We start from the raw sequence: 14730 nt of genomic DNA, 5'->3' as shown, positions 1-14730 counted from the left end.
ACACAGCTACACATGATATTAATTAAAAATTAAACTTCAACTGTTTTTAAATATAAACTACATTAATTTTTAATATAAACATAATTTTACTTCAAAGAAATTACTTTAATATATTTAATAAAACATATTTCATTTATAGACTAATCTGTAATTCTTGTAGTTAGTAGAACTAATTTATTACCTGGAAGAGTATCCTGAATCAAACTTTAAAAAAAATTTTATACAAAAATTCTTTTATGTATTTCTATTAGAAATTTCAAAAACATTTTTATAAGTTACACACAATTGTTATCAGTTTTAATTTTCTTCAATAGAAATACTTTACTAAGGGTGTAAATTAATGAAAATTTTACCAAAAGCATAGTAGAATTAACTTTTTTCCCCACTTTTTGTACATTACATTATGAGCAAGTAAATAAAGAAAATTTACTTTTCACCAAAAGGAAAAATAAGGAAAAATGTATTCGTCACCCACATTGATAAATATCTCATTTGAAGAAATGGCAGACATTAGTAAGATTTCTGGCACATAGATAGTTATAATAATAACTAAAATAATTTCATTCGTAAAAAAAAATAGGTTTTGTAGTTGACAATACAACAAATAAAACATAGATAACCCCATAAAAATAATAGAACTGATATAAATTGACAAAATGGGCATAAATCAAAACCAAGACTACTCCAAGTAAAACTTAAAGCTTTTGCTTTAGTTTTGAATTTAATGCACTTAAATTCTTAACAATTATTGGGCACAAATACAAACTACGACTACAGTGCAGAGATAACACTATCCTTTTTTTTTGGTAGGAGGAGGAAAAATCTACAGCCAGACGCCCAACAACCCGCGCTAATGGGTGTTTAGGGTTTCCTGCATAATGCAGGGACCCACTAAAAACACCTCCCCCTTTTACAGCAGCCTGAATACCTGCCTTGCAGCTTAACTCACGAGCTACTGTTTCACCCTGCCAGTCTGCAGAGATAACACTTGGTTATGAAAAACTGTTATTCAACTATTTATGAAAATCATAGTACAATAAAATTTTCTATTAATAATTGATATCTGAAGTTACAGTTTTAGAAGTATAGCCTCAACTAAGCAGTAGCCTCTTGTTAACAGAGAAAACAAAGATTTCCAAAGGCCTGCCCAAGGCGGAAACCAGGAAGAACCTTCTACAAAAATGGCAAAATAGATGGGACTATATGATGATGGTGACAAGTTGATGGACTCACCGGCTCATACCGAGCATTGAAGCATGGGTCTTCAGAGGACATGGGGAAATCAATCACTAGAAGGCCAGTGGATCATTGGACATGGGTTGTTCGGTGTATACCTCCATCCCATATGAAATTGTCTGAGCTGGTATATGCAAATGCTGCGCGGCAGATGACAATGTCTATTACACGTATTTTTAGTGCCCAAGATGGACTGAAAGTAGGCCGCTAACAGGAGCACTATCAGGACCCCGAGGGTGTAATGAGGAAGATGCTGGAGAGTGAATGAAAGTGGAAGATCTACTCAGGGTGGATCAGTAGTGTGCTTATGATCAAAGTCACAGTGGAGTGATCCACAGGAGAATGAACTCCAAAGCCACAAGGGGGAGAGTGAGGCAGGGACAGCTTGAGCAAGTATGGGATATACTGTTATAAGGGGGAGGTGTTTTTAGTGGGTCCCCTGCACTAAGCGGTAAACTCCACACACCCAGTAGTGTGGGCTACTGAGCATCTGGCTGTAGATTTTCCCTCCTCCTATGAGAAAAAAGTAGCTATCTCTTCCAGAAATTTATTTGAGACACAAAACAGTATTACACCAAAAATTGTGCTTAGATTATAAAAACTTCCCATTTAATCTTTACCGCTCACCTAATAATAGCTATCTGGATATTTTACACCTAAAACCATCCTCAAACTTCACTTATATTGTAAAAGAATTATTCAATCTGGCCCAGTAATTCTTAAATGTTAAGCAAATATCATAAACATATAATCAGACATTTTGATTTATCTATATATAACCTTTTCCTTGATGATACTATTGCAGGATCCCACATCCTCAGACATGCTTGAAATACTTAATTAAATGCTCATGAATATGCATTCAAGATAGGATTCTGGATCCCGCAAAAGTACTTTCATGGTAAAATTAAGGTAAGATATATCTTTATTCTGTATTAAATGGTTTTATATTAATAGAATCAAAAAGTAACAATAAAGAAAAAATGTAAAACTACCCATAAAATATAATATATTAAAAATAATCACCCTATTTTGTGCTGTTTCTAATTTAGTAGCTTTAGCATTAGTCAGAGTTTCAAAATAATTTTGGGCATATTCCAGTAAAACAAAGGGCACACACATTATATCATCAGTTAACTTTTTCATTAGAGCATCACAATCCTGAAATAGAAAACCACTATTAACTTCACAAGACAAAAAAAAAAATTAGAAACTATAAATTATACAGAATGCCATGGTAATCTTTGTATGTTACAATTTAAAATTAAAAAGAAATACTCTGTCCTACAAAATCAATATCAAGGTTTTAAAGTTATGGAATGTTTATTAAGTTTTACTTACATTGATAAATTACAAATGAATTAAAGGAAAAACTCAAACAGTTTTTCCTAAAAGTGTTTAATGTAAGCACCATCTGTCACAAGGCATGCATCCAGCCGACAGAATTCATCCCACCCTTTAATCAGCAAGTTTGAAGTAATTGATGATACAGCTACATCAATTTTGTGTCAAAGTCAGGTAGGACAGCTGGTAACAGTGGCACATAAACTTAAGTCTTTATGTACCCATAAAGAAAAAAAATCGCACAGGGTCAGACCGATCAAACATGGAGGCCATGGCAAACAAGCCCCGTCATCTGGTCCCTGGCGACCAACCTTGCAGTCAGGGAGAATTTCATTTAACCGATCACATACAGCATTATGCCGGTAAGGAAACGCACCATCCCGTTGCCAAATAAAGTTCTGTAGTTCATATTGCAGTTGAGGAAAGAAAGAGCCATAGTTGTAACATATCAAGATAATTTATTACAGACAAACTTGCTTCCACACAAACATCAGCTCGTAAAATTGCTGTTGGGATACAGCAAAAGAACATTAATTTTTGGGAAGTCTCATTCATACTGCAATATTTCATGCAGGTTTTCTGATACCCAGATAAGCACAGCACATTATGAGTGTTTACTTTTCCATTAATATGAAATGTTGATTTGTCACTGAATATGAAAGGATAAAGAAGGTTTATCGTCACAGTGCATCATTTCATTTGCAAAGCTAGCATGCAAGGAATAATCTGTAGGTTTCAGAGCTTGTAACAGCTGTAAATGATATGGACGCAGTCATAAGCATATCCTTAAAACCCTGCACACAGACATCACTGGAATTGCTAATTCAGAGCTAGCCTTCCTAATGGATTTTGTAGGACTGTGAACAAAAGACACTCTTACACGTTCAACATTGTCTTTGGACACAATTGGTCATCCTGTATTCTTCCTCTTTACAAATACAGCCAGCTGTTTCAAATTGTTTATACCATCTACAAATGTTACTGTTACTCAGGGAATCATAACGAATGCACGTTGAACGGTAATTAAGAGATTAACACTTCGCAAACTGCAAAACACAGAACACTTTCTGTAGGGGGGGGGGGGGGGTCACCATCTTTGTTACTAGCAGAAGATAAAGGAAACAATTTATGAGCTTGCAAACAGCTAAAACTGTGAGTTGCTCTTTTATTTTATGTATAATTAATCATTGTACATGAAACTTGGGAAATATTACATAGCTTTAAACCCCCAATATTCATTTTGAAACACGCTGTATAAAAATTCTTTTTCCTATATAACTACAGTAAAGAATGGCACTAGTAAAAAGGATTTGCTTCCAGATACTATACCAGACAATCATCTTAAAAATAGTTTTACTGCTGGCAAGAACTTGTTATCAATTAAAGCCAAATTACATCACTCAAGTATACGTTTATATATAAAGCACGAACAATAAAATAAATAACTTTCAAATGTGTTTATGTTTAGTTCAGCTTCTTGTCTTCACATATTACTTTAATTAGCTGGAACTGATCTGATGAGTTAAAAATAAAAATTATATGATATTAATTTCCAGATCAAATACTCAGTCCAATCTGTTTAGTACATCAATAAGCAATTCAAATGAATGCAACTAGTGTGGTTATTTTTTAAATACTTCTGGAGAAGTGCTGGATAAGTAGTAGTATAGTCTATTAACACTCTTACTATCAGTAAAAAAATGTGACATTATTGATGTACGTTCGACACTGCACTAATTACATACCTTATTTCCTGTATCTTTCAACAGAAAAACTTTTATTAAGTATAAAAGGCACGTAGGCATTTTTAAGTAATTAAAAACAAAAAAATGAGTAAAAATGTCATCAACGGACTACAACCTTTTCATTTCTGCTAAGGTTATAAAAACACCTTGTAGTATGTAGGAAGAGAATGTCAGTCAGCTACACACATTTTCTATATACTTGAACATGTACAACTATATAGAATAGACAATAAATCTAAGGGAATCCCTTCACCACGATGTTATTATCACACTATTCAAGTTGTTCTCACAACTTTGGCCAAATGTTCAGTTAAAATTAATTTAAAAAAAGTCTGAATAGTAGTAGTAATACTTGGAACATCTCACCTAAATCAAAGTTGAAAATTAAAAAGCGTGAAAGTTAGGATAAAATACCTACGTAACAGATACAAGAGAACTGTTTTTTTTAAAACCTGTTCCCATATAAAACCAAAGTTAAACTATGCACATTTAACTGCATGCTGTTAACTGTAACAATCTGTGATTATTCAAAAAATAAAATAACAAAACAACACAATCCCGTACATTGTCTACTCACCAAAACAGTCAAAGAAACTATTTTGTGTGGTACTTGAAAAATAACAAATATATAAAAAGGACAAGAAAACAAGTTTTGCAAATTAAATGTTCTTAAATATACTGTTTTTAAGACAATATTTTATTATATTTCTTCCATAATCCTCATGAAAAGACCGAATGGACAACATTAGTAACATGACATTTGTCAATTATTTTTTAAAACCAAACTTTATACAATGCACTCTTCATTTAATTAATATTAAAATTGAACAGCATAACCAAAGATTATAAAATATAACTCTGCTTGAAGTTAATCTCCCTCCAATCTCAGTCTACTGTGAAACAAAATCTAAACCTGTTTAAGAAGACACTGTTCATTAAAACAATATTGAAAGGGCAAATACTGAATAATCAATACATTGCACTTGCAGCTTTTTTAATTGCAATCGTAAGCCCAATCATCTTATAAACAGAAATTAGAATAAAAATATAATCTTTACTGCATTATATTATGTATAATCTTATCAGAAAAATTCATTTGCGATTTCATTTAACAGTAACTTATCATTTACCCAATTTTGTGAAAATACCATAAAAAATTATGAATGAAAAAAGGCTCATTAATTATCCACATTCAATTTACTATCTCAGCTCTTTTTAGCATTTCTATCAAACAAATGTAAATCAAATAACAAAATATTAAAATGGTTACATGAAATACAGAAATGGTATTTTTGAGTTTTTTTTTAAAAGAAAGACATTAGCGATTCAAAGTAACAAGTTTACGACAAGTTATATTACATATTAATTTTAATCAATAAATGCTGAGCGACACCACGTGATGTTAGCCTCTGATATTACAAACACCTTCTCTGACATCACTCTGAAAGTGATAAATTCATATTTTTATTTTTCTACGTAGTTTTACTTCAGGAAATTCCTCTATTATGGGACTACCAGGATTTGCTTAGAATAAGCAAAAATTAAAGATTTTTCCAATTTGAACTTAAAATTCTAATGATTACTTAGAATATTTACAAGATATTAAATATTTATAATTGAGGTAAATTATAAATATTTATTAATAATAAATTTTCAGTTTTAATTATAGAAATTTATTAAGTTTAATTCATTATTTATCGGGTTACAGTTTTCCAATGAAGCCATCTGTCTAGATGATACCATACAGAACCACTCCATCAATAGCATGTTATTTCCGATTTTAAAGAATAATCAAAATCTAGTTTTTTATAGTGAAGAATTTTGGCTGAAGTAGCTAAATTGTTGCACGATTGATCAGTTTAGAATCTTATATCAACTTCGTAAGGTATCAATCAAACAATTCATACAGAAATTTCAAAGCAGAGTGCAATAATATATAAAACTTTGGGCAATATATATAAAAAGTAAAACTATAAGAGCACCAATTTAGCTGATAAAAATCTGCATACACAATTAGTATCAGAGGAGAGGATGTTTGGAGTGTTTTTTTTTTTTTTTAATTAGAATTGATGTTACAGAACATCTGAACTAAATATATAATAAATTTTGTACAAAATTAAAACCAGTCAAGGCTACACCAGTCAAGTCATGATTATCAAAATAAGATTTAAGCACAAAATTCCCAAATTTTGAATAAAAGATTTTAAGGGCTTTCTTACTACATGGGGAAAATTGAAAAAATTTATTTATAAAGAAATGATCCCTAAAAAGAAAAATCTATTTAAAAAAGAATTGTTTAAAATATATATATATATATATATATAACTTGTACGAAAGTAATGAAAAAATCATTTTGGGTCTGGAATATAATACCATGTGTCAAAGTTACTTTAATTTTAATAGCCCTTTAAGTAATGAAGAAAAATAATTCTTCTTTTTTTTTAAATAATAAAAATTAAAAGAGATAGATCCAAAAAACAAACATATTTTTTAGAAGTGGGGAATATATTTTAAGAAACATTTTTCTAAAAATATTCAAATACGGGTTAAGTTTAACAAATTTGCTTAAGTAAAGTTTTCTCTAAATCTAACACCCCCTTCAGTAGGGAGTAAATAAAAAGAGAATTTCAAAAAAATCTTTGCTGCATTTTAGGTCTGGGGGGTCTACGATTAAAAAACAAACTGTAGACTTTCTTGTCAACTCTGTATATATGAAATGTAAACTTTCAAAAAATTTTTGAAAAATATTTTAACTGAAGGGAGACAGAGCAAAAGAACAAAAACATATATATTTCAATTTTATGAGATGGGGGTTAATTTTTTTTTAATATTTTTGATTATTTATTTATTGTAAGCAACAAATTTGCTTTAAAAAAGCTTTCTCTAATATGCCTTCGAAAAAATCAAAATTGGTTTTTTGTGATTTCCCCCATCCACCGAACAACTTTTTTTAAAAATTAATATGATCAATAAATAGAATGAACACATATGTATGCACATACATGCATGTTTTTTTGGTTTAGTATTAGTAGTTAGACCCTATCTAGTTGGTTAGTAGTTAAGTCCCTAAAACATATTACTAAAAGTCTGATACTCCATTTTTGACATTATCATCAAACTTTCCCCTTTAATATAGCTATTCTAGCTATATTCGCCAGGAATGTAAATGCACAATTTTGAGAGTTGCTTATCTAATATTAACTGAAAAAAGTATGGTCATTGCTTTTAAAGCAGATATTAGAGAAAATGGCTACCTGTTGTATTATTAGGGCAAAATGAAGTAGGATATTTTGTAATCCCTAAGTTGGAAGGATTAACTTGTAACAGCAAGCTAAGAGGAAGGGAAAATTATTAAGTCTTCTTATAATTTTTCACTAGTGATAGTTTCTTGTTTTTTTTTTCAAATTAAGGAATCTCACAATAAACACCAGCAATACTACAGTCTTACTAAATTAAATAATAATAGTTAATATTACTGACAAACCTGAGAATCAAGGGTACTGTTTATACTATTAATCAGATGATGAAGCATGACACAATCAACACCCGATTCATAGCCTAGCAATCGCCCAATACCTTGGAATGCAGGCATTACTACACCACATTCCTGCAACTCTATACTCTTATCTTTTATCACATCATCTGCAAAATTATACAAATATCTATATCATCATTTTTTATTAAAAAACTTCAATACAAAAACAGTAGTAATGAAACATAAAAAAAAAAATATTATTATTACTCACCATGAAGTTCTAAGGATCAAGAATGAATTTTGCAGAACTTATCAGATATTTATAAAAAAAAACATAATAATACTCCATAATGCATGGTTCATACTCATTGCTAATTCTACATGCTATAGACTTTTCCAGTAAAAATACTGGAGCAACAGTTGGTGCTAATGTTTACTTTAATACTTTTTGCTGACCATGAGTTCCAATGTTCAATCTTTAATATTTGGAAACTCAAATTATTTTTAACTTTTTTTCCAGATGGTTGGTGAACTGACATTTGATTACAGATTTGAAGTCTTTGTAGTGTAAATTTACATCCTTACCATATCCCATTTTTATTTCAACAGATTTGAAAAAATTACAATATATTTTTTGATTTATTTAAACTATATACTAATTTTTAAAATTACACAAAACAAGAAGTTTTCGGATCCAAAAAAATTAAATTTTGAACAAATTTTAAGGAAACATTGAAACTTCAGATATCATTTTTTTATCAGACTACATCATGATTGGTTGACTACATTTATGATTGGTCAGACTTCATGTGTGATCGTTATATTCTACTGCTCAAACTTTGTTATCAGTTAAAAATTTATTTTACATTATAAAATCTGAGAAAAAAAACAACTAAAAATATATGTAGTATTAAATAAATTCACAAAAATAAAACAGCACTTACAACAGTACTCCTGTTGACTGAACACTTTTGTGTAAATGTAAAATTGTTTCATTTTATATTGCACTTGCATATATGCATACATTACATGAAAAACTAGTACCTCTTCCTCTTTTTGAACACTTACTGGTTATTTTTCATAAACGTGTTTAATGCCACTTGTTTATCCTAAATCTCCTCAACAGTTTCAGATTTTCATTCTTCAATTAAATTCATCAAAGAGACTGGAACAAGTCATAGAGGTTAGGAACTACCAAATGGGTAACACTCAATTGGATACCAGCACCTATAGTAATGAATGGTGCATCCAGTGTTGTAATTTTTAAAATATATCTTTTTATATATTAAACATGTAACTGGAACAGTCTAATGAACCTACATAAAGTTCACCAAATGTCTTTCAGGATTTACAGTAGTATCCAAAGTTTAATATAATTTCATGTACTCTTCCTGTTGTTTCAGAACTTCACGTTTTCAAAAACATAAAAATTGTACACCTGACATTAACACATAAGTAATAAATCAAAGACTAATATTAAGTACATTATTTGTGTAGCACATTCGCCAACAAAGGATATGCAGTACTAACAAGTGCCGACAGCAACTAAACTATTAGTTCCACTGCCACAGAATAGTTTTGGTAAGTTTATCACTAAATAGTCTTCACTCACACCAGAAAAAGGAATAACTAACTACATCCCTGATACCAAGTAAATTCACCAGAGGATCCAACCCCGAAGTCCTTAGATTCTTAAATTCTATACCGTTCCAATAACAATGTATACAATTAATATGGAGGCTTTCAAATCTAATTAAACAAATGTTTTTTACATTAAAATTCATGATCTGCAGCATGTTATCACAGCTGTCACAACAGCTAATTACCAACAACTGTGGAGCATTTTCTTTCTAAATTGATACATTTTATTATTAAGTGCCAAGACAGCGGTTTAAAGTAGAAGTTAATTTGAGGCTCACATGAACAACAACATAAACAGGTTATCCTATGAAGATTTTATATAAGAAATATCTACATCTTTTGTAACAGCTCAGAACTCTATAAATTACAAGATGTGCAAAACACAATCTTCTTGAAAATCAAGATCATCCCGCTCTCGCAAGAAAAAATAATAACCTGACACCCTAAAACTGATAATTCGGAATACCTTGAGTATATAAATGGAAGAAAAACAAAAATTATGCTGTATATAAAATTACTAGAAAAAACTTCATGATAGTTAACAAAAGCACCTTTAATTAAAAATTATTTTTTTACTAAAAATGCTATACTACATATTGAAAATGGAATGTTTATTTTTAAAAAGTATAATACAATAAGTATTGTTTATAATGACATCGGATATAATGAATGACATATTGGATATAGTAATCAAAAATTGCTCTCTTGGTTGGTTTGGTATGCTGTTAATACATAAATATAGTATGTATATTGTTTACAATTACAACGATTGTAGTGACATATCAGTTATTATGACTTATTTTTTCTACTGCAATGCAACATTTTATCACTTATAAAATGATTGAAGTCAATAAAAAAAAAGTGAATAAAAAAAGTATAAAAGTACAGAAGTCAAGTCACTCATCAGTAACATAGTACAGTATACCTACTTTGTAGCTACAGAAATATATTGACAATTCCTTTTTTCTTACATATGTTCTGTAGTTCTTTTTTTAACTTCGTGTACCAGATTATTGTAAAGTGAAACAGTCACATTGAGTCGTTATTAATCTTTTGCTGTGAGCATATCATATCGTGTGGGTACAGTATTTTATTTTATGTATCCTGTGGAATTCATTCAATGGTCAACTTGAATTCATTCAATGGTGGTTAATTATGACTTTGCGAAAAACATTCATGATAGAGGAAAAGGCACACATTATCAGGAGGTTAGAAAGTGGCGAAACTAGTAAGGACATCGCCAAAGAATTAGACGTAGGTCATTTGACAATATCAGTAATATGCAAGAACCGTGAAAAAATTAGGAAAAATTTTGAAAAAATTCCGAGAAATCAAAAAAAAATTAGACCTAGTCAACATAATGATGTAAAGCAAAATAACAGACTTTTTGTAAACAAATATTTACAAATGTTTCTCTATCTTGTTTTACTCTACTGTATTTGTATTTATTATTGCGTAGTTTTTTTTTTTTTTTTTTATAATAGTTTTGGGGAAATAAATTATTATTTTTAATAATTATTATTACTTTATTACAACACCCATGTAGATGGCTAATTAAAGTAGTAGTACTAACCTACCTAAACATCGGTTATAGTGACTATAGTTATAATGACCTAAAATCATCGGTCCCTTGGAGGTCACTATAAACTATATTTACTGTATTTAAAAAGAAACCTTACCAGAAAAACTCATTTTTCCATATAAATCTTGCAGCAATGGACCTCTTCCTAATTTGAAAAGATGTGTTCCCAGTGCATGAATACATAATATTACTTTGGGCATATTTTTCTTATCATAAACGTCAGTTGTTTCAGGATGAAATATCTGTAAAGCATAAACAATAATTATAATTAAACATAACACAATCCTTTTTACCATAACATTTTTTAAGTAATATCTACATAAGCTGAATTTAAATAATTAAAATGAGACATAAAAGTTATATGAATAAACATTTTTCAATATATCTGCACAAAGACATAGCCTTGATTGATTCATACAATATCCCACAGTTTCTATTTAATCTAGTGCAGCCTTGTTGATAGTCATAGGAAGTTTCCTCTTTTTTTTGTTTAGTCTCCGGAACCATTGTAAGGTATTACTTCAGAGGATGATGATATTGATAATTTAAATCCACCCACCAAAGAACACCAGTATCCACAATCTAGTATTCAAATCCATATAAAAGTAACTGCCTTTACTAGGATTTGAACCTTAGATCTCAACTTTGAAATCAGTTGATTTGCGATGACAAGTTAACTACTAGGCCAGCCCAGTGGGCTAAATAGGCAGCTGCACCTTTTGTCTGTGTAGTGATGGTATCTGTAGCTAATGAACAACATACAAGAGAACCATATCTCTGACAACAGGAACATTAAGCTAACTTCAAAGGGGTTAAGAAATTATAAATCAGTACAATTTTTTTAAGTAATATTAGTATTAATTTAAAATGAAATAAACAAGCATCAAATATTTTTTTCTGTATGTTGATTGAGTATAAAATGTTGAGTATTTACCTGGATCATTACCCAAACGTAAAGTATAAAATTACAATATAATGGAAGAATCATCAGTCAACAACACTTACATAAACAACTGTTCCTAATTAATATACCTTAGGAAGATTAACAGCATTCAGCGATTTTATCCAATAAGTAATGTTATCCGTGTGACGAAATTGTAAACCAACAGCATTATATCTTTTTGAGTCCAGATCATAAATCCTAAATTTTGGCACAACTTCAGGAGCTAATAAATTACCTAATCTTGCCAAAACAATACCATTTCTTAGATTTTCTTCTAATTCAGTACAAGGTGGTACTGTTTCTTTTAACATGCCTTCCAACCAACTGTAAAGAAAAATTAGAGCAATTATTAATTTGATTTAGTTTAACAACAGGGACATTCATTTTAAATATCTACAGTAGTTCATACACTACACATACACCAGAATTTTTCAAAGGGTTATTCATATTCTAGTCTCATTTTTATTCTGATAAAGATTAAAACCTATTTGTCATTTCATTCACCTTTACCTAACAAAACAAAAATGCTTAACTTTCTTTTAATCAGGACTACAGAATATTAAATCACCAAATGGTAACCCTTTTTTTAAGTTCTACAGGACTACATCCAGAACAATATGTTCATTCATACTTTTTGTAAATCTCATGCTTTTAGTGATAAGATGTAAAATTTTAAAACCACTGAAAAATTTCTGAGTAAGATCAGCATTTGTTAGCAGAGATACAGACTGCATAGGTCTTAGAAATGAAAAAAATGTAATTTCACTAAAATTTCAAACTAAAAAGTGTAAACCCAGTAGGTTAGACAAAAATTTTTTTCTCTGCAGTTATTTATCATTCAAAGTATTCCTTGTACAAATCAACAAAACCTCAGCCCTGGGTATGGTAAGCTGCCTATTTCAACTATCTTGTTTTTTTGTCTCACCTATATCCCATACTTTCATTTCCCCATTCCTCCTTCCCTTATTAAATTTTGCCACGGACTGTAATAAAATGTTTCTAAACTGCCTATTAAGTAAATAAGTATCTTCTATTACTCCAGCAATTTAATTTTACACATTAAACTCAAAATGCATAAATGTCACATTTACTCTGTTTCACAAACTTTTTCTTGCAGATTAACAAAAAAAAAACCCTTGAAAAAAATCACTTTACAACTTAGTATAATTCTTATAACACAGATTAATATACCTTCAACATCTAATAAGATATTTTAACAAGAATACAAATTCTTACTTTTTTGCTTCTTCCAAATGACATAAGTATTCATATGCAACATTTTGATGCCTTTTTTCATCCATTTCCTCAACTGTGATTCGACCACCAGCACTTATATTGCCTACAAAAATAAATACATGAAAATTTTAAACACATGAAAGACCTGTCTAAAAATTTACTGAATATTTACAGCAAACAATATAAAGATGATATTTTTATTAAATTATTGTCTGCAAACCATTAAATAATGTAAAAAAGAAGGATGTTCTTAGAGAGTGACTTTCTATGAAAAAACATTATATGAATGTAGGTGCAGAAATGCTTAGTTTCCCATCTGTTCCATTTTCTAAATATGTTTAAACTGAATTCATATTCAGTTTTCATATAAGCCAGTTTGTTATAATAGGAATCAATTTTTTTTTTTCAAAAATAAATATTTAAGTACTGCTATGTGCAAATTTTTATTAAATGATGGGAGAAGTCCATATCTCTATGACAGTCCTATACTACAATTATTAGATATACTCGTAAAGAATCTGAAAGGTCATACAAATTGATGATGGGCTCAGCCAATCTGACAAGTAACCTCGGACCCCTGACAGTCCTATACTAGCTCCTCAAAAAAACACTCAAAACAAAATCACATCACAATCTTTTTATCCTTATCAGTTAAATGAGGGATAGGAGCCAAACAATATAACACCACCATTGAACTTTAACTCTTTGTCACAAAAAACCGAACTACTTTAAAGTTGTCTATGATACTACCCGAATAATTGAATCTTAAAAGCTGTACTGTCATATATCAGGAATAATAAATATATAAAATACAAATGATCATCCTATCATTTAAACATAATCCCATAAAATATTTATATGATTAGAGCTAAGTAATTACAAGTAAAAGAATAAAATAAAAACGAATCTACATGACGTCGCTAAAATGATTAAATGTTTGTACTTAACGTTAAATGAGTTATATCAATATTTAAAACAGTGTAAATCATTTTCAACACCATTGTTTGCGGCAGCCATTCCAAATACTACTCAGTAATATTCAATAGATATATTTTAAACCTTTAAAACTCAACACATCACATCTACAGACTGTATACATAGCCTGAATGACTATCAATTGACAAGACTAGACTCCACCAGTTATTTCCCGCGTTATTTCGTTAAATTATTCCATATGATTCATGTTGCGTTGTAGCCAACGTACAAGAAATTTCCGTAGAACAATCAGGATGATTAATATTTTAAAAGCTTGATTAATATAAAAAACACATACTCAACTAGCTCAGTTTTCCTCGTGAATAAACTTAAAATTCACTTTTTATCAGTAATAATTCTGAGAAAAGCTCGTTTCAACGATAAATCTCCAATTGTAATTAATTAATTAAAACCAACTAATCACTTAAAACTAGTGATCTGCAACTTTTAAGTGAATAGATACTTTAAATTAATAGTTCATATATCTTTCTTTAGTTTACATATTTCAGATAGCATTAACAACACACAAATTGAAAACCAGCTGCTCAACTGA

General features: G+C 29.8%; 1 protein-coding gene across 1 annotated transcript in view; it reads right to left on the bottom strand.

Annotated features, from left to right (window-relative positions):
• Positions 1 to 13285, bottom strand: part of LOC142321264 (ras GTPase-activating-like protein IQGAP1) — a 110695-nt gene extending 97410 nt beyond the window's left edge. Inside the window, exons 1-5 of the mRNA XM_075359261.1 lie at positions 13203 to 13285; positions 12056 to 12290; positions 11121 to 11265; positions 7810 to 7967; positions 2263 to 2397 (exon numbers count right to left, since the gene is read on the bottom strand). Of these exons, the coding sequence (XP_075215376.1) occupies positions 2263 to 2397; positions 7810 to 7967; positions 11121 to 11265; positions 12056 to 12290; positions 13203 to 13267 (738 nt within the window). The 5' untranslated portion in view covers positions 13268 to 13285. The remainder of the gene's footprint in view (positions 1 to 2262; positions 2398 to 7809; positions 7968 to 11120; positions 11266 to 12055; positions 12291 to 13202) is intronic.
• Between the last annotated feature and the right edge of the window lie 1445 nt (positions 13286 to 14730).

The sequence above is a fragment of the Lycorma delicatula genome, chromosome 3 (assembly GCF_047948215.1).
Source record: "Lycorma delicatula isolate Av1 chromosome 3, ASM4794821v1, whole genome shotgun sequence".
Taxonomy (NCBI): Eukaryota; Metazoa; Arthropoda; class Insecta; order Hemiptera; family Fulgoridae; genus Lycorma; species Lycorma delicatula.
This window is presented reverse-complemented; position numbering and strand designations above follow the sequence as displayed.